We start from the raw sequence: 26,892 nt of genomic DNA, 5'->3' as shown, positions 1-26,892 counted from the left end.
AGAGTTGAAGAGGAAACAGCTGTAAGTAGGGACATTGTTTTGGAGGCTACTGCAATAGTCTGAGCAAGACATAGTGGGCGCTTGAACTAGGGAAGTGGTAGCAGGGATAAAAAGAAGGGTAAGAAGTTAAAGAATATTTAGGAGGTAAAATCAGCAGGATTTGATTGTTAAGAGCTCGTCCACAGAGGAGAGGCAAGAGACCAACTGTAGAAAAATAAGGAGAAAATGAGCAAGTGAAGGAGATTGAGATGATTAGAAGAAAGCGGGGAGTGATCAATGGCTTTCTAAAAAGCCAAGAAAGGGGGTGTGGTTGACAAGGTCAAGTGCTGAGAGGTTGCGTAAGAGCAGATCTGGAGAATTTCCAATTGGTGAGAAAGAAAATGTTCATTGGCGACCAAGGCAAGGGTGATTTTATTGGAAAAAGCTTTTCAAGTGTCCAAAATTATTTTCAGGGTCTGAAAAAATTATGGGTTTCGAAATTCAAAAAGAACCCTGCAAAACTAAAGTATAAGACATGTTTAAATATCTCCAACAGGTATCATTGCTTCAACTTCATTCATTTTTAAATGTAATGTTCACCAAAACTTCACTTCATCTGGAAACAATTTTTGGTTAGGTTTTTTCATTTTGCACCATTCCCTCGTATGCACAATGATTGCTGAGAAATTAGCCAATCGCAAATTCATTGTTTCTTGGTGCTTTGTAATATTAGAAGCCAAACTTTAAAAATACGTTTAACATAAGATGTGGGTACATTTTCTTCTACTTGCTTTTATGTGAGATAGGAACTCTAAATTTAAGTGTTTTTAAGGGCTTTTAGAAGGTCTTAAAATAGTTCTGATAGAGACAGCTCTCAAAAAGCTTGGCCCTGGAAGGAAGGAGCGAGAAAGGCTGTTGATTAGACTGAGCTGGAGAAGGTAAGGAGGGATTTTTTTTTTCCTTAAGGAGGGAGAAACATGAGGATGTGTATGGGTTGTGGGAAGGAGCCAGTGGGGAAGAGAAGATTGGAAGAGGACAGAGTGGTGACCAATGGGGAGGCTGGGGATGCAGCTAGAACATGGGTTGCAGAAGTTCTAGAAAGCAGAAGTGTCCCCTCCACACAGAAGAGAGAGGAAGGTGAGCCCCTTTCACTCTCTTTCTCTGTCTCAGGCAGAGCTACCCCCCAGGTAATCCAGGAGTCTTGTAGTAGGTGTATCTCAACAGTCACATGGCGGGTCCCATTCCTCGAGCAGGTGGCCATCCTTAGTATCACCATTGTCACCTGCCCTTTGCTGGGAATCTTCACCCAATCTCCCTCCACAGGGGCTGGCTGGAGAAACTAGTCCATCCACGCTGCTCAGACAGACATCCTAATAGCTGATTCTCACCACCATAAACCTGTGGGCTGGAGCATCTGCCTACAGATCCCAACCAGATCCTCGATGTAGTCCCTCTTATGTGGCTCCTTTGTCCCCTTATCTTGTGGATCCCGATACTCTCACAGTCAAAAGCCTTCTACCCAAATGACCCCAGGTTAGCGGGGGCAGGTGTTCACATAGGATGTGGGTGCACTTTCGTCTACTTTTATGTGAGACGGGACCTCCAAATGTGTTGTTAAGGGTTTTAGCCCTTAAGGTAGAATTGAGTTTTATAACAATCCTCCATTTTTCACTATTTGAAATAGAGGATCCCACATTCACACAGGTACTTAGGAGGTTGACTGTATGTGGATTCTCAGTGTTAGCTGTTATAAACAAAATAAAATAAATATCCACGTAGGGCTTTGTGAGAGGAAACTCAAGTCATCTTGAAATGGCCAAGTAAGGCTATTTTTCCATCATACTTCTGCTTCTGAACTGTGGCTCACCTCATGGTGTTGTATGAGACTGATTGTCCCTGACACTAACACAGCTCCATGTTCTGTGATGACCCTACTGATTGAATGAGCATTGAAATGTGCAAGCACAGGACCTAAGCTACCCTCTTGGCCTTTCCTGGATCAAAAGGATTGATGATGTGGCCCCTGTTGAATGAGTGTTTTGTGCGTTTATGATATACCCCCTAAAATTCGGGTTTCTCTAATGCCAGAGAGAAAACATTTAATGACATAGCTAGACTCAGTGATTGACGCTGAGGAAACGAAACAGCCCATGTAATTCCATAAACATTTCTTGAGTACATACTATATGGAAGGTAGCATGCTAGGTAAGGAGAATACAACCAGAAATTATGCCTGACTTTGAGAAATTTTTAAAAACTTAGAGACGATGCTTCCAAAAATGCCAATTTGTAAACTAATTTTAGGCCTACTAAGAAAAAAATCACCTAAAATACAGATTCTTGGGCCCCCTCTCCAGAGACACTGATTCAACGGGTGTGGGGTAAGAGCAGGAATCTATATTTCTAGGCAGTTCTGGTGACAGCCAGGTTTGGGAACCACTAGTTGGGTGGGACAAAAGTTTACTTTACAAGGAAGCATTTTAGTAACATGTTTTTGCAGACAGGTAAACATGATTTCTGCTATCCATGGTTTGGTTAAAATAGTTGCAAACACAGTATTAGGAAGATTGAATTTACAGGTGTTTTGACATTGTGTCTCTATAAGCTAAATCAGATCTGGCCTGAGACCTTTCCTTAAGATGATCCTTCCCTTCCACCCCCAGACATCCTTTGTAGATTTCCCGCCAGTCTCCTTTCTTTGCAGCAAGATCTTCCTCCTGGAGTTTATTCCAACCACGCTACAGTTTTTTAAACAGATAATTAAATCTCTTCATGGAATCTGTGCCTAAAACATCTATAAGACTCAAGTTCTTTTTGTTTAAATGCCTTTGACATTTTGGGTAGAAGAAATTTATGTCTTCTTGCTGTTTTACAATCTTTTTCATTTGTTGTCCCTTTTTTTTACAGGCCTGGGAATGGAGAATATTGGTGGAATCTTTGTGGTTCTTATTTGTGGCTTAATCGTGGCCATTTTTATGGCTATGTTGGAGTTTTTGTGGACTCTCAGACACTCAGAAGCAACTGAGGTAAACTTTGAAAGGGTTGGCAGATGGGGTGAAGTTCCCAGGCTCTTGCACATATGAAAGTCATTTCAGACAAAACCTATGAAACCTTACTGGAGGGTGGGATGCCCATAAGTAGCACAATGCAGAGAATCTCAGCTCCTAGGGTAGGACTGGTTAATTCTTAGTTATCCACCACTTAGTAATTATACAGCCACAGCAGGGGCCCTTAACCCCTCTGGGCTTCAGGTTCTTCTTTCAAACAGCCCATCAAATATAGGAAGAATGTTTTATGAACCAAAAGCCTAAGAGAATTAGAATTTCAGATGTAGTGAATTAAAGAAATAGAGGTGAAAGAACCAGGCTGATTATGGAAAAGACCTCAGTCCTTTTGGCTTGAATATTAAAGATCCTTAGCGTTATCCCAAATCCTGTAAACCCAAGAATTATATCTTCCATCTCAGGGATTCTGAATAAATTTAATTCCCCGGATATGACGTAGAGATGGGGTTAATGTACACTTTACACAGATTGAAGAGTCTGAGAAGAAATCTTTACCCAATTCTTCTTCCATTCTGCCCCAGAGAAGGTACACAAATCCTTGCATGTTAATTGCCTTATTAGAGTTTCTTAAAGTACATTAGCCTCTATCTCAGTCTCCCAACTCTGGGTCCTCCTGAAACCTTCCTCCCAACTGGCAGCAGAGAAACATCTCATAACTGTAAACAGTGACCCTGAAAGTCTGTGGAGTCCAGCCCCAAGTAGGACACTGGCATAACACCACCTGCCACTCCCGTTCTGGTCTGTGGTCAGCTTCTCCTGTTTCCCGCACAGACTTTCACACTGACACCCATGCCTCAAGCCCCTCTGCTCCTGCAGGCATAAAGCTTCATCTTCCCACAATTCCAAGAAATCTACAGTGACCCAGATTAAAACCCCCACCTAAGAATTTACCCACAGCTATGGCAGAGGCAGCAGGAGGTGCCCCAGCCCTCCTCTTTATTTTTTGGCAGTTTTTGGCCAGGGCTGGGTTTGAACCCGCTACCTCTAGCATATGGGGCCAGTGCCCTACTCCTTTGAGCCACAGGCGCTGCCCCCTCCTCCTTTCTTGATCCCATCTTTTTTCAGCTACTCTAAGACTGTCCTCTTTCTCCCCTATATTTTTTCTGTCTGCTCTTACCCCCCCAACCCATAAATATGCTCAAATTTGTGCCATAGTTCAAAATAATAGCAAGATTATTATTATTTTCGCCCTGTTCCTCCCCTTTTCCAAACCAAGGAGATCTAAGAATATCAATCTCTATTTCCTCACCCTTTGGCAGGGCCAGGGCAGCTTGGCTTTTAGCCCTAAATTGAAAGGCTATTGCTAAAAGTCTGACCCTTCCTGAAGGACAAAACCAAATAGAATCCATTGGCTTTACTGGCTCTCAATGTGCTCCTTGATGGTGTGGACTGTTTTTCCAGAACCTCTCCTCACTTGCCTCTCAGGGCACAAAGCTTTCTTGGTTCCTCTCACATTCAGCTGTACTGGCTTTCTCCCCTGGCCCATTTCTTAAATGATAGTGGTACTTAATTATGCCATAAGACCTAGTTCAGGTGTTTGCTTCCTGGTGAAATCTGTATTTCTCCTGCCTTACTCTCCTGGGCCAGTAGAGTTGATCATTCTTCCTCCTTCCCAACACCCAGCACTTACACACTGTGCTGCAATTATTTTCCTGTTGACCTTCCTCTTTGACATTGAACTGCCTGAAGGAAGGACTGTGTCTTTTATCACTTTATTTCCACTGCAGGTGATCATGCTTGACATAGAGTAGATAGTCAACAAATCTATGTTGTTCTATTCTAGTCGTATGTAACAGATTAGGCAGGAGTCATTTCTGTGGTCACAGTTATTCTTAGAAGCACAGAGAGGTTAAGTGATTTTCCAAGAACCTCTACTCTTTGGTGACAATGGTGGGTCTAGAATCTAGGACTCAAATCCTAACACAGACCATATTCCATTAGGTGACACTGCCTCTCTGTACATACTGCACAGTTGGTTATTCTTCTAAAAGCTCATGATCTGGACATACACTCTGACACATTCATCAAGGAGTTAGAGCACTCCCAGTAGCTAAAATGAAGAGTAAAGGGAATACTAGCTATTTGGCTATGGTGGAACAACTGTCCCATTGGTATAACTGGATGGAAGAGCAGACTTCTCCTCCCATCATGATCCAAGAAAGTGTCCTTGCCAGCCCAGAGTAGAGACGTCAACAGACCATGCATGGGCTTGGAGTTAGATAGGTTTACGTCCAAATTCTGGCTCAGCTATTGATTAGTCAAATAAAGGCAAGATGTATAACTTCTCTGAGCCTCCATTTCCACATCTGTGAAATGGATATAATAATAGCATAGTAATTCAGGTTCTTGATTCTTCATCCATAATTCTGAAACCCAAGCTTGCAAAGTTGCAGTCGTTGGAAGTGTGGAGCAGACACATTCAGTGACAAAACCTGACCCGTGTTTTTGGTCTTTATCTCATGCACTATGAGCATACGTACCTGTTGCTAAAAGTCTGCCCCGGCCCAACTGGGCGTCACACATAATATACTGTTTGTGTGTTGCATTATCTTCCTAAAGTTCAAAACGTCCAGAATATTCTGAATCTTGAGACTCAGCCTGAGCCAAACATTTCGTACTAGGAGGTTGTGGCCCTGCCCTGGTCATGGTGGCTTTCGGTTTAGTGAGCATTTGAACGCCTTATCTCCTGCTGTAACCGGTTGGCTAAAAGAAAGGAGATTCCGTAGCTGGAGAACAGAATGTTCAAGGAGACACAGTGGCTTTTTCAAATGCTGGAGAGATGACGCGCCATGCAGGGGTTATTTATTTAGTAGGCAAGGTCCAAATTTAGCTGGGATCAATGAAGGAACATTTCAGGGACAGAAACTGGTAGCACAGTAGATGGAAGCAGGATTTCATGGAAACGGGCAAAAAATGCTGTGGACTGTTTCCCAAGATGGTGAGATCATCGTCTTTGAAGGCGGCCAGAGATCCGGGAGACCAGCTTTAGGGCCCTGACCATTACAGAATGGAGGGCATGTGAACATAAAAAGGGGGTGTGAGTCAGGAGATAATCTTCAGATCTAAGGTGACATGATTCTGTGAACTCTGTCCCCTTGTGCAAAGTCCCAACGCAGCACGGGCGGGGGCCATAGGGCCGGTTCCAGGAGGCTGAGCTGTGACCTCGCTGTGCCCCGCAGGTGTCCGTCTGCCAGGAGATGGTTTCCGAGCTGCGCAGCATCGTCCTGTGTCAGGACAGTATCCACCCCCGCCGGCGGCGCTCGGGGGTCCCTCAGCCCCGGCCCCCGGGCCCCGAGGAGCGTCGGCCGCGGGGCACCGCGACGCTCAGCAACGGCAAGCTGTGCGGGGCGGGCGAGCCGGACCAGCTGGCGCAGAGACTGGCGCAGGAGGCCGCGCTGGTGGCCCGCGGCTGCACGCACATCCGCGTCTGCCCCGAGTGCCGCCGCTTCCAAGGCCTGCGGGCGCGGCCGTCGCCTGCCCGCAGCGACGAGAGCCTGGAGTGGGACAAGACCACCAACAGCAGCGAGCCTGAGTAGCGGGCGGCCAACGTGCGGAGGGAGGCAGGTGGGGAGGCGCGCGCCGCCGGGCCGGACTTGTACAGCGTCACCACTTCTCTCCGGATTCTGGATCCAGTCACTTTCCAAAATGATCAAAGAGCCTGACGCCTCAGCCAGAGACAGCGCCCGGTCCGGAGCGGGGTCCACCCAGAGACGTTGCACCCAAGTGGCAAAGGATGCTTTCCCCCCCCCTCGTGGGCGTAAGGACCCATCTTCTCCTAGGGGGCTTTTTCCTCTGCCAAAACAGTACAGAATCTGGGGTGGGGGTCCCTGCCCGGACAGGTCCAATGAGTTGGTGGAATCCTCAGTTGAATTCCCCCCCCGGGAAGGGGCCATTGTACCCTCGGGCTACTTCTTACAGAAAAAAAAAAAAAAAAAGAATTAAACTCAACAGGGACGTTTTTTCTTTCCTGGATTTGTATATTTTTTTGGTTTTGGTTTTGTTTTTCCACTTTTCTTCTTTGTCATCTTCTCAGTTCTGTTCAGTTGCTTTGAGTTTTTGGAGGGGAAGGCTGGGTTAGGGAATGGAAGTCTAATCCCTATTCCTTTCCCCGGAATCTTAGGATATGGAGTAGCCAGTGCATTAGATTTCAGGTGCTGAACTCTCCTCTCTGTGTGGTAATTGAGGACCTGCTGGAGCTTAGGAAAAGGGTCTTGGAAGGAATCAGGTGGAGAGTCTCACAAGCCCATTAAAGTACTTTTTAAATGCCAAAAAGTAATTAAAAATAGTCAACTCTGAGAGACCTCAAAATACCTGGACTTTCAAGAGTTAATCAGTCTTTTCTTTCTCTCTCTTTTTTGTTTCTTTCACTATTATTGGGTTTAATTTACTCTTTTGTGAGTATGGGCTCTGAACAAAGACAAGGGAGATAATGCACAAATTATCCTGGCTCTTGTTTAAGGAGCAGAGAGGGTAATTATAATTTTCCCAGACCATGGCCTTGACCTCTTTTTGGAGTGTACTGTTCATAGAGGAGGAAGGTCAAGGTCACCCTGTTGGTATGGTGAATACCTTGTCAATCGCATCTCTTTTTAACCAAATTCAGTGGCTGCCTGTGACCAGACCCCCAAGGCTATCATGGATTGAGTGGTTTCTTGCTATTTAAATGGGCGATCTCGTGTGTGTGTGTGTGTGTGTGTGTGTGTGTGTGTTTTCACTAAATGGAAAGACCTTAACTAATCAAGAATTTGCTGGGTTCCTGAGAGAGAGGTGGATTCTCAAGCCTGGGAACCAGGAACTCTTGAGTCCTAACCTCAGCTCGGGCAGTAGCCTCCCCTTTGTATGACTTCCATCCTCAACATAGGAGTTACTGATGCTCTCCAGGCCATCAGATGACTGCTAGTTACTGCTCCACTTGCCAGAAGTTTGCAAGGGCCAGAGCATGTATCTAAAGGGAGGGGCGAGCTCGCAGCAGCTGCCTGACCTTTGCTTAGCTTCACCAGTTGAGAGTTTCCTGCAGAGAGTTTTCATTTTCCGATGGAAAACAAATTCTATGCAATTTCTGATTGTAAACTTAGAAAATTCAGAGGGAGAGAGAAACTCATAGCCAGCCTCCTCCACCTCCACCTTTACCAACGTTGCCACCACCTTGAATTGAATTGTCTTCACATTGTTTCTGTTTGAATGTACTACAATAAAGACATCTTTGGCAGATGCTGGGCTTAATTCCTGTTTTTTCTGGTTGGGGAGGTCAGCATCCTCTTTGTACCAGGACAGTTAGTTAGAGCTGCCATCCTGGGGACCAAATGGTACCCTGATTATTCAGATGAAGGATGCCAGCTTTGTCCTAAGCTGACCTCTTCTCTCTCATGACTTTGAATCCTTTTGCTTTTTTTCTCTCGAAACCATCAGATGACAGTCAGCTGTGCAAGACACTTGTGTATTTTTTTAACCTTGCCTCAAGCCTCGGGGAGAAACGTGGATTAGCTGGGAGGGGCACCCGAAGGCCAAGTGACTGCAGACCCCAATGGTGCCACTCTGTTCCGACCCGCAGCTCCATCTCATGCTTCTGACAATGTGGTTCCTACTGTCAGATCACATTTGGGGCGGGAAGGGTTGTTTTTTTAAAAAAAAAAACTTGTTTTTATGAGCAGGATATCTTGATCAATAGCAAACTTTTTTTAATGGATTAGTGACATCAGTGTCCCCATGCATCATTTATAAAGTCTGTTCCTTACACAGTGTGGAATGAAGATAAGACGGACAGCACTAGACAGTTTCTATTAGCTGCTGAGACCATCGCCGCCGCACCTCACTCAAGCTGGTGAGTGAAACTGCAACCAGCTAATCCCCTTCCTTGGTTTGTCTCCCCTTTTTATCTGTTGGTCGTTGGCTTTCTTTTCCATTCTGTATTTTCTATCTGACTCTGTACACTGTATAAAAGCAGTTTTTTCTTGTCTGTTGATCTTTCTTCGACTGGAATTTACAATAAAACAGAAACAAACCCTGAAACGTTAGTGATGGATGAAAGCTGTTTTGGTTTGGAAAGTACGATTCCGTGTGTGTCGAATATCCAGGTGCTAGACTCGAAAAGCCAATAAAAACATAAGCCCACTTTGGGTCTTCCCCTCCACCTGTCCTTCTCTTTCTCCCTCGCTCAGCCTCCCTCCCTACTCCCCCCCCCCATACCCCTTTGCTGGCTCTTTGTTCAGATCTTGGAGAAGTCTAGGTAGCTTCTTTCAATTTCCAGGCCTGGGAGTCTGAGCCAGTCCCCATTCCCCACCCCCCCAAACGGATACACATGGTAATGAAGTGCAGGACTCCTGAGGGGTTTGGTCTTCCTAAATGCACTTTCATTGATACCTCGGGTAACTCTAGTCAGATATCACCCCAGATTCCACTGGGAGCTTGAAGATTACATCAATTAAAATATAATACTTTGCTTTATTTCTTTTAATTGCTTTGCAAAGCCCCAACCGTCACAGGATCCCCACCTCAGAACCCAGGTGGGATGTAAGTTGAGCATTTAGATGGCCGAAAATCTTTTGGCCTCCCCTAATCCGCTGCTCATATGAGAATATTCATCCTGGGAACGTGCCAACCAGCCCTCTTATTGGTTAGGTGAGACTGAAATATCATGATAACCAATCCACCTGGGGCCACTCTGTGAAAGTTTATTAGTTTTGGATTCCAAGGAGTTTAATTTTCTTTTGGAATCCAAGGGGGACTTCCCCGTGGTGTAGGAGTCAAGTACAGGAGGCTGAAAAAGTGGGCTGGACAATTTCAGAAATGGCAGATTGGTGGATTGAGGGAAGCTTGAGAGAGCCGTTTTTGTGGCCCTCCCACCAATGGGGTGTTCACGGCAAGGTAAAACAGTCTGGAAATGATAAGGGAGATTTGATTCCCGGACTGGTTGTCTGCTCTCTTGGGGTAATAACAAAGAGGCCTATTTGGAAAATTCAGAGAAGGAATCCTTTCATAAAGATTTTGCTTAAAGCTAGTGCTACCTATGGGGCTTTCTCAAAGAGAGAAACTAAACTTTAGTTGTGTTAAGCTCTGAGTAATTCCCTGGCCTCTCAGTGGACGGTGACTTTCTCCACGGCTGAACAGAGAGTGCCCTCAAGGGCTGACAACCTGGTCATCCCGTACTCCACGATGGTCACTGACTTGCTTTCAAAACACTTTTCCCATAGGAGAAAAAATCATGACTAAAGTGGTCAACAGCCTTGTTGTAATTTGAGATCAACCAAGCAGGAGCAGCTTTGCTACTATTGCTAGTACGTTATTGATCAACATTTAAACTCACACTAATTCCCAAATCTGAAGAATGAAAATAACAAATGATACCATTAAAAAATTAGCAGAATTAGTGCCAAGACCAAGAAAGAAAGAACTCTACAAAGGCAATAAAGTGGACAACAGCCTCCGTGATCAGAAATGGCAGAGAAGTTGAGGCCCCAAGAAGGGGCATAAAGAAACTGAGCACATGATACAGCCAACGGGTAAGCTAAGTGTGTGCGTATAAATATTTCACTGGCTGCAATTTACTGAAGCATGTCGGGAAGTCAGTGCATTATGACTCCTGTAGCAATTGGAGGCTTGGCCTAAGTACAGGTCAGGCTAGGTACAGTCAGTATTACAGAGGATGGAGGTGAAATACATCAGTGCAAAGATCTGCCTGCTGGAAAATTGGCTAAAGAATCCTGCCCTCTCGGGTATTCCTTGTGCCCAGTTTAATGTTGTCTGCTGGCTATGTCAGGGAGCGGGTTCTGAAAGATTGCTCAGCCTACTGAGACTTTTTCATAGATTTGTGAGCAACCTGGAGAGGGTAATTTCCTTAGCACCTAGTACCAAATTAGATTGTGAGGGAAATAACAGAGCAGTAGAAACAACCATCTGTACTCTGCCCAGAAGGACAAGACTTACCTGTTAAGAAATAGTGGTAACTCTCCCTCCACACACACACACACACACACACACACACAAAATAGCAAAGCACCAGAGTTTAGAATATTAACAAGGTTGAAATGCAGAGGAGCTCGAGATTCTAGGTAGTTGAGAGAGCAAAGGAGGGCTTAGTGTAGAAAGCAAGACTAGGTGTGTCTTTGGGTTGTTAATTTTTTTTTTCTTTAACGTCTGGGAAAACAAGCTTTTGCTTATCACCCTTGGAATGCAATATGGTTAATTCGTGTTGATGAATTCAGCACTCCCCTGATAAAAGGTACATTGTTGTTGCTGCGGTTTGGTTTTCACCCACAGCATTTTGAGGAGTCCTGTCTGCTGGCAACGCTATTTAGAGATTCTCACGACTGTCTCATGCCTAAGTTGTTTTAGCAGAACTAGCTGCAGACACAAACAGCCTCGCCCTACAGAATATAGGGACACCCGCTGAAAGGGGCCGCTGGCTCTCAAAAAAAAAAAAAAAAGAGTTTAAACATTGGGGGGAAGGAATAAAGACAGAACTCAAAGTGCGGGGTCAATGTGAAAACTAACACAGAACACAATGCCCAAATTTCTGATTTTCTGATGTGCAGGAACATTTAAAACTGTCTTTTTTCTTAGTTAAACCATCCTGTTCTCCAGGAGACTGCCTGGGAAGTTCTTCTACTCCAATTATTCTGATTAGAGTCTTAGTAGCCTTTCCAGTGAAAATAACAGAACATTCCATTTCTATATCATCTGTAATTCTATAGTACCAAGTGGGCTAGGAAGCTTTTTAAATCACTAAAACTTGGTCCAATGTAAAGGTCAAAGGGGAGAAGTGACAGGTGGGTAAACAGCACAGCCTGGCATTACCCAGAGACCACGGGTGCCCACAGCCCCAAGGTGGTGACAGGACTTTAGAACTAGCTGAGAGAGAGTACAGTAAAAAATTCGTTCTGTAGAGAGAGGAAGTTATTTTTATTTGCTGCTTTTTCTTTTATTATTTTTTTTTTTTTGCCGGGGGTTAGGGTTTGAACCCACCACCTCCAGTATATGGGGCCGGCACTACCCCTTTGAGCCACAGCCACCACCCTTCTTTTCTTTTTTAGATAAGCTACGCTAGTGTGTGTTGTAGGGTTTGTGAGTGTGTGTGGCAGTTTACCACAGACCTGTGGGTTCCTGTCTGTGTGTGTGTGAGAGAGTGTGTGGGTATATGGTGTGTGAATGTGGTATGTGCGTGAGGCGAATGTGAGTCTAAGTTGTGTGTGTGTCACAGATTAGCACAGACCTGCAGGTTCTTATCAGTGTGTAGGGGTGGTGGGTGTGAGTGTGTGATGTGAGTGTATGTTGTGTGCAAGAGTGTGTGTGAGTATGTGGTGTAAGAGTGAGTGTGTATGTGAGGGCATGTGAGCTTGAGTGTGTGGGGGTGTGCGAAGGAGTGTGTGTGTGGAGTGTGTGAGAGTGTGTCGTGTGTACAGAGTGTGGTGTGTTTGTGTGTGTGTGTAGCATTTTGGCACAGACCTGCAGGTGTCTGTGAGTGCGCCTTTTGTCCATTTCAAAAGACAGAAGCCACTTCCCGTTATCCCTTCAGCCTCTCTCTGGGCTTCTAGGTACAACACTGGGCTTGGTTTTCTGGCTTTGACAGGTTTAGTTCTCACTGAACAGTCTTGACATAATTTGTTTCTTAGCCAGACATCTACATGGATGCATGGGGTAAACGGTGTTTTTCTCCATCCCCAGTTGAGCAATCACACACCTGAGCTGACTTCTCAAAACCCGTTCCCTGCCATCCCCATCAGCTGCAAAACCAAATATCTCTTGCATTAATAAGCAACCGAATGGTTGTGCTGCCACCGTGATTGAACGTGGCCGGTGAGCAGCACAAGGACAGTGCGGGCTGACTTTCACTTACACTCCACACTCATTAACAGCCCAGTCCATGTGAGACAGAAAACCATTTTCAAAAATGGTCAGACAATGACGTAATCAAAATCTGTGTGGTTAGGTGGGCTCATAAAGTACAGAATCCAGAAACATCCTTATTCAGCTGGCCTATCTTGGGGTCCAAGTAAAACAGCAGATTGCTGAGGCTGCCCTTGTTTTCGGAGGACGCAAGGCATTCTCTGACCTGGCCCTGCTCATCTTTCCTCCTTCTGACATTTTGCTCACTTCCCTTCCACCCCGTACCACGGCCAAGCCATACCCTTTACGCCTCTGTGTTTGTCCTATTTATCCTATGCTTTTCTTCTAGAATTTTCCTCTGGCAGGTCTCCCCTCCTAGCATGTATTTTCCGTTCAGCTCCCCACTACCAGTTTAAATACCACCTCTCTGTGAAGTCTCCACTGATCCTCATCCCCAAGAGAGAAGGAAAAACCTCTTCCTCTCCTGAACACTCTCAAGCCTTTCTTGGTGGCCCTTGTCACTTTCTCCATTGGATTACAAGTGACACGTGTGCTGACCACCTTCCTCCTGCCCACCAGAGTAAGGCCTACAAAGTGCAGAGAAAATGCCTTTTTCATCTACTCTCTTTCACAGCACGTAGGATCCCTGGCACCTATTTGGTTCCCATGAATGAATGCATGAATGAATGAATGAGGCAAATTCAGCTGAGAGGGAAAATGCTGCAGGTGTGAGACTGAGCGGCACGGATATGCTAATACACCCTTGATTTAAAGCAACCGTGTAAAGAACAACTTAATAATTTATACCAGGCAAAAATATGACTTCATTTATTTTACTGGGCATGAACCTAGTGGGGAGACGAAGTTGATAATATACGGTGACTGGAAGAGACTTGGCTGCAGCCGGTAGGTATGAGGGAACATTTTCTCCCAGCTGTCTCCATGCCTTCTGTACAGGTTAGAAGGATTCAGCCTCCTGACTCCTGAGCCAGCTTTGGAAAAAATCAATCAGCTGCCTTCTTCTTCCCCTCTTCACTTATCTCCAAAAAGTGACTTTTGCTCCAACATGAAATTACCAAAATGTGGTTCCTTGGGTATCCATTTCAACGTGAGCTCAGGAAAGTGGGGCTTGGCTCAGAACAAATGCAGTCTCCTTTACCAGAATAATCTGAATCAACCCTCAGGGTCCTCCTTTCTTGCCAGAAAAGCAGACCAATTTCTGCTTGAAAATTTGGTTTGTTTTTAAAAAGTGAAAACATCATCACGGTTTGAAGGGCAACACATGATAGCTCTAACATTGAGAGTGATTACGGGACTGGGAAGTCTAGCCAGTTTTGAGAAGTTTAGAAAGATACTGCTGTTTTTCTAAGTGTTAGTATTTTGATCATAGAAAAAAGAAGAGGTACTGAGGAGAGAGACCAGCAGTTCTTCAGTATTGCTAACTTGCCAAAAAGATTTGTTTGTTTAGTCCTCGTGATAGACTCATGAGTTAAATCCTGTTATCGTCATGAGAAAAAATGAAGGGTTTTGGACGGGAAATACCGTGCCCAAAGTTTCAAGAAGGACAAAAGTTCAAACCCAGTGCTGTTTCCATTGCCAGATTATTTTCCATGACATCCTATCTGGGGCAGGGTTGGGGTAGGGGGTGTTCCAGAAAGGACTGAACCCAGGCAAGGTGCTGCATGTGCTTGATTTTTATTAGTGAGGACTCTCATTTTTTTTTTTAAAGCAGAAAAATCACTTTGTTCCTATAACTTTGCTCATTCCTAATGTTTTACATTAGTTTTTGAAACAAACTACTTTCATAAATGCTCCATGAGAGATACTTAGTATCTATACATAGAATTTCACTAGAAGAATTTTTATTAGGTTCTCTGACAATGTTTCTTATTATTAATAGCAATGAGGGTTTACAGTTCTAGTGTAGTGCAGATCAGCTAACCTGAACAGTCATTTAGTGGATACAAGCTTCCAGTTCTGATTTTTTTCCCAGAGAAAGAAGGTCCAGTTCAGTGATCTGAGATAACAATTTAACAGGATAATTATATATTACATAAGGTGCTTACAGAGCTACACGTTGGCCATGCAGACTGCTAGTCCTCTACCTGTCAGTAGCTCCATTTCATTTAATAGATCAGTCGTCCCCTACTATTAGGACCATCCCCACGCCATGTGACTAAAAAGGCATCTCTATCAATTCAAATCAATAAACCTTTATCAAATGCTATGGTTGTGTTGGGGGGAAGAGAGGTTTCCGGGTATGTCTGTGGGGTACAAAGATGGGTGAAATCACATGGTAAAGGCCGTAGGCTTTTTAGTCTGTGTAGCCCTTAGAACTAATAGTGCATATTCTGAGATACAGAGTCGGATCTATGAAAGGAAGAACTTTTTTTTTTGAGACAGTCTCACTATGTCACCCTAGGTAGACTGCCGTGCTGTCACAGCCCACAGCAACCTCAAACTCTTGGGCTTAAGCGATTCTCTTGCCTCAGCCTCCCGTGTAGCTGGGACTACAGGTGCCCACCTCAATGCCTGGCTATATTTTGGTTGCAGTTGTCATTGTTTTTTACCAGGCCTGGGCCAGGCTCGAATCCACCAGCCTTGGTGTATGTGTCTGCTGCCCTATTCACTGAGCTGTGGGTGCCAAGCAGAAAGGAAGAACTTTTTAACAAAGCAATGAGTTCCCTGTCACTGTAAGTATGCAAGTTCATGTTATCAGAGATACCTTAACAAATTAAGAATATCGGAGAGGATTCTTATGTATATTATGGGAAGTCAGGCTAGATGACTTACGATGACGATGATTATCTATAAGTGATATAATAATAATACTATATAATAGCAGCTATATTTTATTGAGTTTTTAATAATTCCCACATAATGGGCTCTGTTTTATATATCTTATTTTTATATTCCCAACAGATAGATATTATTTTCCTGTGTTACAGACAAGGAAATGATTTTACTTTGTCAGCATCAATGTAGAAGTCAGTGGTGGAACCAGGGTTTGAACACAGCTGCCTGGCTCCAAACTCCCTACTATTTTTAAAGTCCTTTTCAATCCAGCCTTGAGATCCTCTCATTATCAGGTAGGCACCTGCCTTGAGAGTACCATTTAAAAGAAGAGATGAACTGTGATGCAAAGGGGAGATAATATGTAACACAAAAATACTATCTTGTTAAAGATATTTGCACCATGCAGTTATAAAAGAAGAAATTTAATGATGAAAAGTATGACTACAAAGGCCTAATAGGAAATTATGTCATCCACCATCAAACTTGATATCACAAGTATTTATTATTATATAGTAAAAAAGTGTTCCTTCAACACCTACTATAGATACATTTTTGTCCTACATACAGAAGGCACTTAAAATTGAAGGAACTCACTTTCTGAATTATATATTTGGTCCCTGAATCTTAATTTGCTTTTGTGATATTCCTATCATAGTATTAGTACTTAACTCACAGTTAAAAGTTTATTTTTCCCATTGATAAAGTAATACTCCTATATTATAGGAAATGTGAAAAATCCAAAAAGTCAAAGAAGAATCGCCAAATGTCAGTATCTAAAAACTCTATTAAAATTTTGTGGGTTTGATTCATTATTCTCATGGCCGGCTACTGCCTTATCATTTAACTTCCTCTCCGTACAAATCAAGCTCATCCAATAAGGTTTTGAGCTACCGGGAGGCAGAAATTAGGTAGCACGCTTCTCTGGAGCTCTTGCAACACCAATAAAAGAAAAAAGACTAAGCTTTGCTAAGTGCAGTAGGTACTAGAATAATTCATGGACTAATGCATTAATTGCTGACTCATTTACCAACAAAAAATATAAAACAAGGTGTTTCCCATGAAGCATTTATAATCTGTTTTGAATGTCAGGTCTAGCTGTGTGAAGCATTCAAAAACCCAACAGTTTTTGATTAAATGCTAACTGGGGGATTGTAGGATACTCCGTGGAAGACGTGGTATGCGGTGAGGAAAGATGGCCTGGGATATGTTTGAATGACATGCCTGAAGAATTTGAGATGATTTTTTCCTACCCATCCAATAAGCCCCCAATAGAAATGGGTTAGTCTATCTCAAGTCAGTTTCCATTCTTCTACCCGGTGCCAAGCGGTCTCTCCCCTGACTGTCTCAGAGGACCCACTGTATTCTATACAAGCCAAAGAAACCAGAGCTCTCGCTCTTCACAAGGGGAATTACCCAGCTAGTGTTTCCTCTCTGCTCTGGGACAAGGAGGGAATTCTAGGCTACACAGTCAGGCTGTGGATATCTTTCTCCCGTGGTAAACTTACTAAAAAGGGGCTTTAAAACTTTGTATAGTTCTCTCCCTTTTAAGTTTGAGTCTGCTCGGGTGGAAGTGCTGAAACAGTACTCTCCACTGCTGGTTATCTGATAACTGTGGTCTCGGGGCCCCCATTGTACAGTTTGTGTTGAAGCATTTTAGAGCTGGGTAACTTGCCTCGGCTCTGCAGGGCAGCATGTGAGTGACACTGCAGGGGCCTGGGGGCTTCTCAGATGGCCTGCATTCGACTAATAGTGCCCAGCTGATCAATAAGGCCATAGCCATCGGGTGGATATAAGCAGGGTTGGATTTGAAGGATTTTTAAGTAATCCTATTGGGGAATTACCCGGAGTGTAAAGAGACAAATAACACCCAGCCACATTTGGCACACTCCAGCTAAGGCCGTGGCAGTTTGTCAGAAGGGATGTCCCTTTAACAGCTCTTTTAATGCCAAATGAAATGAAAATTCCCTTCTTAGGAGTCATCGAGGCTCCAATTTTATTTCTCATCATGAAACCATGAAGTTGGCCAAACCATTGAAATTACACGAAACGAAGAGATTTGTGAACAAATTGGAGTCTAGGTGAAAAACTGCAGCCTGATCTCTAAAGATTAAGAAAGACACAACAAACAAACTATGGGGGGGGGGTGGATAAAAAGCAAATCTCAGAGTAAAGAGGAGGAAATGTTTTTTCTTATTTCTCCCCAAGAACTAGCTCTTTAAAATTAAGTTTTTAGATGATCATTTCATGCTTGGCAATGCTCACATGATTTGAGAAATGCTGGAATAAGACTTAAATGGTATTTTAGTCACCGTGTAGGACTAGAGAAGTATGTCAGATTGATAGCCCTAAGCAGCCGACAGCCTCCTATGGAGAAAGAACACAGTGATGAGAACAGCAAGATTTATTTCAGATTCCTCTTGCCCTAAAGACAGAACCCTGCTAGGTGGGCAGCGAGTGGGTCAGAGATTAAAATTGTTTGATCTTCAGTTTCTCCACTGAGGCTGTCATGCCCAAGGGAAGGATGTGCCCAGCTAGCAGAGTGTCCAAGGGTGAGGGACAGGGCTAAGGCCCAGTTCGCCTTCCTTATCAGTGGCTGCCTTCTTCCTGGAGAAGAAAGCTGTTGCATGAGAAAAATTGAATTGGTAACTGAGAGATGAAAGGTTCCCAAGTACCTTGTAGTTGCCACCCCAGCCAGCAGCCATTGAAGGCATTTAAATTTAAGACCGAAGGGTGTCAAGGACATTCATAATCCTAAGTTTCTTTTGGTTGTGAGGAGAGGAAGTTGCCTGTGCACAGGTGAGGACATCAACGGTTCCTGGAGACTTTCGGAGAAAAATCCATTCACTTCAAATTGAACACCAACACTTGCCCTGGAGTATGAACTGGAGGTTAGTTTTAATTACTGCAACATTCTACTGTCCCCTAATACTGCGTCTCCCCATATAGTTGGTGTGGTACCTGGAATTGCCAACAGTAGACTGATTTATTTGGGTTAAGGAGGTATACGTCTAATATTCAGTTAATCATCATAAGTCTGTTGCTATCTGATAGCAGAGACAATGTGACAGAGGAAAGGTCAGCATTTATGGAGGTTTATACAAAGCCTGGCGCCAGAAGACCAGCCCCAAGAATCCTGGGGCCCGTGGGCTGTGGAGCCATCAGGTGCTGTGGGAAAGCAGTTCCCGAGACACAGGTGCAAAGTAGGCAGGCGGGAAGGAAGGGAATGTTTCTTTCATGTCTATTTATGTTCCAGGCATAAAATGGGCACCTTTGCATAAGTTATCATATTAATTCCTCACAATTAACTCTCCAAAGTAGTTTTGTTAACCTCAGCTTAAAGATGAAGAGTTGGAGGCTGGGGAAATTCAAGCATTTTGAATTTGATCTTGTTCACGGGTGTCTCCCAGCATGGAGGTGAGCTCGAGGTTGCCAAGCTTCAAAGATCCTGCTCTTTCTTCAACATCAGGCTGACTCCCTGGAAATGAAGGAACAAGGGGCTTACTTCACAACAGAGTCAGCTAGGACTCATTCTGCAGCCGCAGCCTATGTGGGAACTTGTAAGTGTAAGAATCCCCAGGTCCCCTTAATAAAATCTTCCAAGATTGGGATAGAGGTAGGATCTGCATAGGACTGGATTTGATAACCCTAGATTTCCCTCAGGGCTCATCTTCCCCTTGGAATCTTGTCACAAATCACTGTCTCCATCTTTCTTTCTGGTGCCACTTTTGCTCATTTGCGAGTGGGAGTCAAGTGGATTTAAGATTTTTTCCTTAATTCTCTGTAGCAGAGCTGCAACAAGGCTCAAACGGTGAAGCAAGGTTTAACTAAAAGGCTCAGAGATAACAAAGGGAAAATAAACACAGTTAAAGGCACGTAATTGGGCTCAGGAGTGGTGACTGCCCTCCAGAGCAGCGCCCATCCTCAAGAGCCCCCTAACAGTCACCTCCCTGTCTAGCTTCCAGCCTCCTCTGTGTGGCAGAGGCCAAAGCTGCTCTCCCAAGGAACTGAGAACATCTTAAAGCATGTTCACGTTTCTGCGGGTTCAGGCCACCGTCTAAAGCAGTGGTTCTCAACCTGTGGGTCATGACCCCTTTGTAACCATGAAATACATCACAGCATTAGGAAGGTTGAGAACCACTGGTCTAAAGCCATCAAATTTTAAGCAACTTCTTTCCCCCTGCAAACGGGGCCCAGTCTTGATTTATTTATTTTGGGGTAGCACCAAATTCCCAGCCCAATCTGAACAGAAAAAGGTATGTAGCATGGGAAAAGAGAAAGAACTTTTTATAATTTGTCAAAATATGAATACCAGTAATTCATTTGCCTTTTAACTACAAGTGTTCAAAGCACCGGTAATAACTGATATCCTTTACCATAGTCAATAGAACATCATTGAATAAGTTCTTCTCATCAATTATCTATTTCATTTAGAATAAGACTGTGTTCTTATTTAGAAAGTGAAGCTACCAAGTTATATATTTTTCCAAAACTTGGAGACGTCCAAAACAATAATGAAATGATATTTCATACCCATCAGGTAGGCTAAATCCATAAATAAAAATTGGATAGTACCAAGAGCTGGTAAGGACGTGGGATCTAGGAAACTCTCAGACATCTGTGGTAAACTTGATAATATCTAGTAAAGGTAAAGGGAGAAATCCTCTGTGAACCACCAACCCCATATCTTGGCATATACTCTGGAAAAGTCCTTACAGATGTTCACAACTAGGCATGAACAAGAATACTCACTGCAGCAGTTTATAAGCGCAAAACAGATAAAACAGAAACAGAACAAAAACACCGTGAAAACAATTTCAAGGTATGCCAAGAAAGGGATTTTCTTTAAACTACAATGTAATCAATGTAATGTAACAGTTCACAGTAGTAAAAGTGAAGGAACCAGCTCTACATATGTCCATATGGAAAAGGCTTTATGATAGGAGTGAAAAGCCCAGAAGCTCAGGTGAGCTCTACTATCACTCAGGTTTAATCATTGACCAGAGAAAACACTTGCTCAACCATTCTTTCAAAGCCATGTACTTAATTATACAAACATGGCCTCAGTTAGGCATTTTAAGAGGCTGAACTATTGATTTTAGGTGAGCAAAGAAAGCTTGTCTTTAAGAGGCTCATGACTTGGGAGCGTTTGTAATATATGGAGAGAGCCCCTCCTTCTAGCACCGATGAACAGAAACAGAGGCCAGCAGGGAAACGGCAAACCGAAAAACAAGTCCCCGTCACCAATGCGTAAAAGGAGCAGTAACCTAGTTCAAGGAGTGCAGGTAAGTGGTTTTTAATGAGAATGTCTCAGTCAACAGAAATCTGGACTCAAGAACTCAGATTGCACTGTTGTTACCAACAGAGAAAAAGGACTGAGAAATGTTTTGTTTTCTCTACTCAAGTATTAAATCTCCTCAGGATTAGCAGACTAATTTTTTCCCTAAATGATGTTTAGGCCTGTGCCATTTGAAAAGGGAGTCATCTAAAATAGAAAGGGATTGCAAGAAGCCAGGTGGAGGGGGTTGGGGCAGCAGGGGTGAGGGTTATCTGCTAATTAAATTGTAGAAATACAGAGATACAGCAGTGGCATGGGAAAATGGAAAGTCAGAACTCAGTTCTGCTTCTACCACTTCTGAGCTGGTGGTTCTTTGGGCATGTTCTTTAATAGCGCTAATCTCCAATTGAAAAATAAAGATACTTGGCTTGGGGCCTGTAGCTCAGTGGTTAGGGCGCCGGCCACATACACCAGGGCTGGCGAGTTCAAACCCAGCTTGGGCCTGCTAAACAATAACAACTACAAGAAAAAAAAAATAGCTGCCCATTGTGGTTGGGCACCTGTAGTCCCAGCTAGTTGGGAGGCTGAGGCAAGAGAATCGCTTAAGCCCAAGAGTCTGAGGTTGCTGTGAGCTGTGACACCATGGCATTCTACCGAGGGTGACATAGTGAAACTGTCTCAAAAAAAAAAAAAAAAAATATATATATATATATATACACACATATATATAAAATACAAAAGAACCTCTTGCAGTGTTGCTGGGAGAATTCACATATGTCAAGTTCATGTGTACAGGGCTTGCTAAATACATGCCTGAGAAACAGTAGAGATCATGGTAGTGATCATTAAACTTTTCCAGGTTGATATTAGCTGCATCCTCCTTCCAAAATATTTATGTTACTCATGGGAAAGAAACAGAAAACTCTACCAACTCATCAAAAGTTGTCTGTAAAGCATTTAGTGGCAAACTGTAACTTCTCGTACTCGGATGATAACTAGCCGGTCTATTTTGTTAATATCATCTTTTCCGTTTTCAATTTACTTTATTGTTTGTATATTGATCATCAGAGAGCTGATTAGATGGACTGAGAGCTGATTATACTAAACCCCTGCAGAATTATTCTTATGGTATTACCCTTTTGGGGGGGAGTGGGATGCGATTAACTGAGATGAAGCCCAGTGAAAGTCACCTGCTCCGTCGTAAAGAATGTTTTTGACTGTGACTAGGTTCACTGCATCCTATACTGTCCATCCCCAGATCTCTAGGGAAAAATATCTATCTGATTTGGGAGCTGAAAATAGCTAAAAATCCCTTCAGCAATTGGTTTTATCCTTCAGATCCTGGGAACTGACAAGGTTCTTTTCACTTTTGAATCAATATCTGGAGAGCTAAATTCGAAGTCCATCTGTAAAATGTGTGTGTCATCACTGTGTGCATTTTTTAACCTTCACTCTGGGGTCCCTTTTGTTCCTCCCCTTGTTTGTTTTTTCATTTCCTTTCACCTTACTTTCAGCTAGAAAAACACACAGACATAGATGCACAGATCCATTGACTTACGTCTGTACAACATAATGTTCTATACTAATTTATAAAAGAAAGTATGCAAAAAAAAATGTTGTCACTCCAGGTGGCCAAGAATAGACTAATACAGAGCTGACCAGTCTGAAGTTTGGATAAAACCCTTACAGACACATGTTTAAATGCAGCTCTTACAAAGGCAATTAAGTTCTTAACTCTCATCAAGATTCCAAGAAAGTGTTTTTCTCCACCACTTCATTTATAATACACTGTTGCAACTCAGGAATTGAGGTATTAAAAGTGTTGCTTGAGACATGCTGGGAAACTCTGGAAAATAACTCGCTAAAAGAGAAACAGTCCAAGAAAGTGATTTTATGTTCCATTTTCCTGGTGGGATACTCTCTGGGATGGGGTAGGACGGTCCGACGTGTAAGCAAAAGTCTATTTTGTATGCTGCAAAAAAAGACAAAAGCAACTCCAATCGGAGACATTAGCGGTGGCCCTCAGAAGATAATTAATGGGGCGGAGAGTCAAAGCCTCCTGCTTCTTCCATCCTTCTCATCTTGATGCTTGAAGAACCACCACTGTGACACTTTTTGCCTTTCTTTCTTTCTCTGGTGCGTCTGCTTTCTTTAGATAAAGAATGATATATATTAAGCCTTGCTCTGGGTTCAAGGGTATATCTTAACTCCCTCAAATCATGTCCCTGGTCCCTGATAGACAGAAATGTACACAACTCAACATTATGACCAGCAACGAGGTGAGGGGGCCTCAGTTCTGAACCACGTGCACTTCCCCCTTTTAGGAAAGGCACGCTGATCTCCCCTTGCTGGGGTCTGTTTCGCTTCATAATTCTCTTGCTAATTTGCTCACAGTTTACTTTTTGCAATTGTTTTTAGGCCAAATCCTAGTGAGGGGCTATGAAGATGGATGAAACTTCATGAGCAAAGAGCGTTCATTTTTTAGCCTAAAAGAGAGGCCAGGAAAGGTGCCTTCTTTCACACCTCATTTTCCCCCAAATGCTGAATTGACTTTCTTTTTGAATTATACAATTAATGAAGTAAAAGGGAGAGCAAGGTCTTGTGAAGGAGGGGTCTGTGGAGAAGTTTCTCAGGAATTTGCAGGAATAGGATTAGCCTCCATAAAGTAGGGCACGGTAGTCCCCATTTCCCCCCCTAAAACAATAGCCTGTGGCGTGTGCATTACTCCTTACCTCTTTCAGGATACATTGCCCTGACAATCGCAATACAGCCTCATGATTAAGAGATGAGTTCTTGAGTCAGGCTTCTGGATTCAAACCCCAACCCTACCGCATTTGACAAATCACCGCGCATGATTTCACTAAGCCTCATTTTTCTCGTCTGTAAAATGGGAATGATACAAAGAGTACCTACTTAAGTGCCTTCTGGGGATTGTGTTATTTAACCCTTATTACCACCTGCAAGAGGCAGCTACTCTTATTATGCTCCATGTGCTTTAATTCCAGCATTTTCTTACCTTGCTGGCAATAAGAACACCAACTTCTCATATCACAAAATTCCCAGAAACCTGTTTCAAAGTTTCTCCAGTGGGAAAACATACTGACCTTTCTCTTATTTGTTCATTCATTGTATGCATATTTACAGAGTGCTTATCTGAGCCACTTATCTACAGAGATAGACATAGGTATGTTTTGGAGGTGGACAGCATTTGACAGCATCAAAACCAAGCTTCATGTTAGTAATTGGTGTGGAAAGTGACGCTGTTTACTAAAATGGGGAAGATGAGATTGGGAGTGGATGAAGGGAGAGGGGATGAGAGGTCCCACTGGGGTCTGTTAAATTTGAGATGTTTAGGGACCATCTCAATGGAAATATTAAATAGGCAGTTGGATATGCAAATTTGGTAGCCCACAGAATGTCCAGGCTGGTGATTTAGAATTCATCCTGCAGATATTATTTAAAAACAGGGCAATGTACAGCAAGACCTAGGGAGAAACCAGACAGAGAAAAGAGAGAAGGAAGTGGTCTTACAATTGAACCCTAAGCAACTCTAACATTTGGGAGTAGGATTCAGGAGGATGAGCTAGTCAAGCAGACTAAGAAGCAGCAGTCAGTGGAAAAGTGGAAAACCAGAACCAAATGATGTCCCAGAGGCCAAAGCCAAGGGCATTAAGCGAACTCATTCATAAATGCTACTGTGAACTTAACGTGTAAATAGAGATGTGTCCATTGGCAATCTTCACAAGAACAGTTTCAGTGGAGGGTGGTAGGAAAACCAGATTGGGGAAAGAGTGAATGGTGAGAGACGCAGCAGAGATAACATGCGTAGTGACAATTTTAAAGAAATTTTGTTGAGAAAGGAGCCTAAAAATAGAGCAGTAGGGAAAAGGATGTAGAATGTGAAGTCAAGAAGCAGGGGAACATCACAGCATGCTGTGTTGTGATGAGAATGATCTAGCAGGGAGGAAGAGACTGGTGAAGCATGAAAAGAGCAGAAAATCAAAGGCCGGAAGACCTTGAGTGGGTGACCGCAGAAAAAATTCCAGAGCACGAATGGTAAAGCTAGTCTTTGATAGGTGAAGGGAGGCAGCCTCCATTTTAGCAAGTGGAGAGATGGAGGCACGTGTACAGGGTTGGACAACTACATTTGTGAACTCATCCTAGAAAAAGTGCTACATACCTCATGGCTGAGTATCACTACGGCCCCCTGGGAAGTGCTCTCCTTTGTCATCAGGTGACTCTAGTGATATTCGGCAATGAGATTTGCAGCCCTTTTTCTAGGACGAGTTTGAGAGCTTAATTGTCTGACCTCAACTTTTTTAGGGAAGGAGTAGGAAGGTAAGTAAATCCACACTGGTGGTGTTTATTTTTCCTGATGAAGCTGAAGTCAGCTCAGCAGGAAAGAAGATGAGGAATATAGGAAGTGTGAGGACAAGGAGACATCTTGAGGTCAGGAAATTAGAAAAGGTCAGTCAGAAGAATGGGCAGAACTGAGTGCCCATTTATAGCTGGAGATGAAGTTAAAGTGCTGCCCATGGGCTTGGTCATGTGATGGTCCCTGACAGGGTTCAGCTCCTCTAGTGCTGGAACAGTTGGGTTTATCTGAGGTTTGCCACATAAGATGGAAATAAAAGGGCACTTCAGTTGAGGATCTTTGCAAGGAAGTGAGTATATTGCTGAACCATGGGCATCTAAACTGTACGGCATCTTCTATAGTGACTGGTGTATAATAGACAATGATGAACTAATGAACACCAAACATTGCCCCTTACATGACTTCCACGATTCATTTATAACAGGTGTCCTCAAACTACAGCCCAGGAGCCACATGCAGCCCGCCTAGGACATTTATCTGATCTGATCTGCTGGGTGTTTTTGCTGCTGCTGCTGCCTGTCCTGCTTAGCAGCCAACTTGTCCCAGGGCCCACAGTCCGGCCCTCTGATGGTATGAGGGACAGTGAACTGGCCCCCTGTTTAAAAAGTTTGAGGACTCCTGATTTATAGTCATCAACAAGGTTGAAAAGTAGAAGTCTTGTGAGTGGAGAGATTATTTAAAACAGGGACCCAGGTTCTGTAAATTCTTAAGTCTTAACCTGACATAGCCATACACACATAACCAATTCTTTTCTTCTCCTTCCCGATTATATTTGCTCTACATACATATAAATACACACACACACATACATATATATACACATTCAAGAGGCAAGGACATTCATTACTTTTGTGAGGTCTTTGCCTTCAACCATTTCCTTGAGGAATCTAGAATTTAATGTAGGTCATATATGCAAAAAATTACTTGTCAAAAGCTATAATAGAGGAATGTGTGAAGTACTTGGGACCATAATGGAAAGAACAATTTAATTTCGTTGGGTAGGTGGGGATGTCTTCACACAGCATTGACATATGAGCTCTGACTTAAAAGACAAAGGTTTCGTTTAGGTCTTGATCCATAGAAAGTCACTTCAGAGAATAGAAAGAACGTATAATAACATTTATTGAATGTTTACTATGTGTTAGGCACTAAGCACTGTACGTGCTCTAGCCATTTAATCCATGAATAGGTTCTGTCTGAGCTCTATTTTTCTGGTGAAGAGTAGAGATGTTGATAACTCTGTTATATGGTGGTCCAAATGGGACTCAAAGCCGGGTCTTCCTAATGCTGAAGCCCAGTAAGAAGGCATAGCCCCAGCAAGGGCCCAGGGAATGCGCAGATGCCTGAGATGCCCATGTAAGGGAGAGCATGCAAGGGGTGGGGGTGTCAGATAGGGGTGGGGATGCAAAGACTGGAGGATATGGTGGGGGCAGGAGTAGGAAGAACAATGGAAGATGAGCCAGAAAAGCCAGTCATGCCCATTCCAGTCCAAGTGTGAGTGGGTTCATTCTCTATGGTGCAGTAAACTACCCCAAACTTAGTCTGCATAAAACACCCTCTCATTATGTTTATTAATGTGG

The 26,892-nt window shown here is 43.4% G+C and overlaps 2 protein-coding genes across 3 annotated transcripts in view; both read left to right on the top strand.

Annotated features, from left to right (window-relative positions):
• The window catches only part of GRIK4 (glutamate ionotropic receptor kainate type subunit 4), a 316,114-nt gene extending 307,061 nt beyond the window's left edge, over positions 1–9,053 (top strand). Inside the window, exons 19-20 of the mRNA XM_003796804.2 lie at positions 2,887–3,005; positions 6,224–9,053. Coding sequence (XP_003796852.1) covers positions 2,887–3,005; positions 6,224–6,580 — 476 coding nt within the window. The 3' untranslated portion in view covers positions 6,581–9,053. The remainder of the gene's footprint in view (positions 1–2,886; positions 3,006–6,223) is intronic.
• An 11,698-nt stretch (positions 9,054–20,751) lies between these two features.
• The window catches only part of TBCEL (tubulin folding cofactor E like), a 91,477-nt gene continuing 85,336 nt past the window's right edge, over positions 20,752–26,892 (top strand). For both annotated transcript variants that reach the window (XM_023517291.1, XM_023517289.1), the window contains exon 1: positions 20,752–20,944. The gene's annotated coding sequence lies outside the window, so the exon portion shown is untranslated. The remainder of the gene's footprint in view (positions 20,945–26,892) is intronic.

Source organism: Otolemur garnettii, unplaced genomic scaffold (genome assembly GCF_000181295.1).
Source record: "Otolemur garnettii isolate 467f Iridium unplaced genomic scaffold, OtoGar3 scaffold00108, whole genome shotgun sequence".
Taxonomy (NCBI): Eukaryota; Metazoa; Chordata; class Mammalia; order Primates; family Galagidae; genus Otolemur; species Otolemur garnettii.
This window is presented reverse-complemented; position numbering and strand designations above follow the sequence as displayed.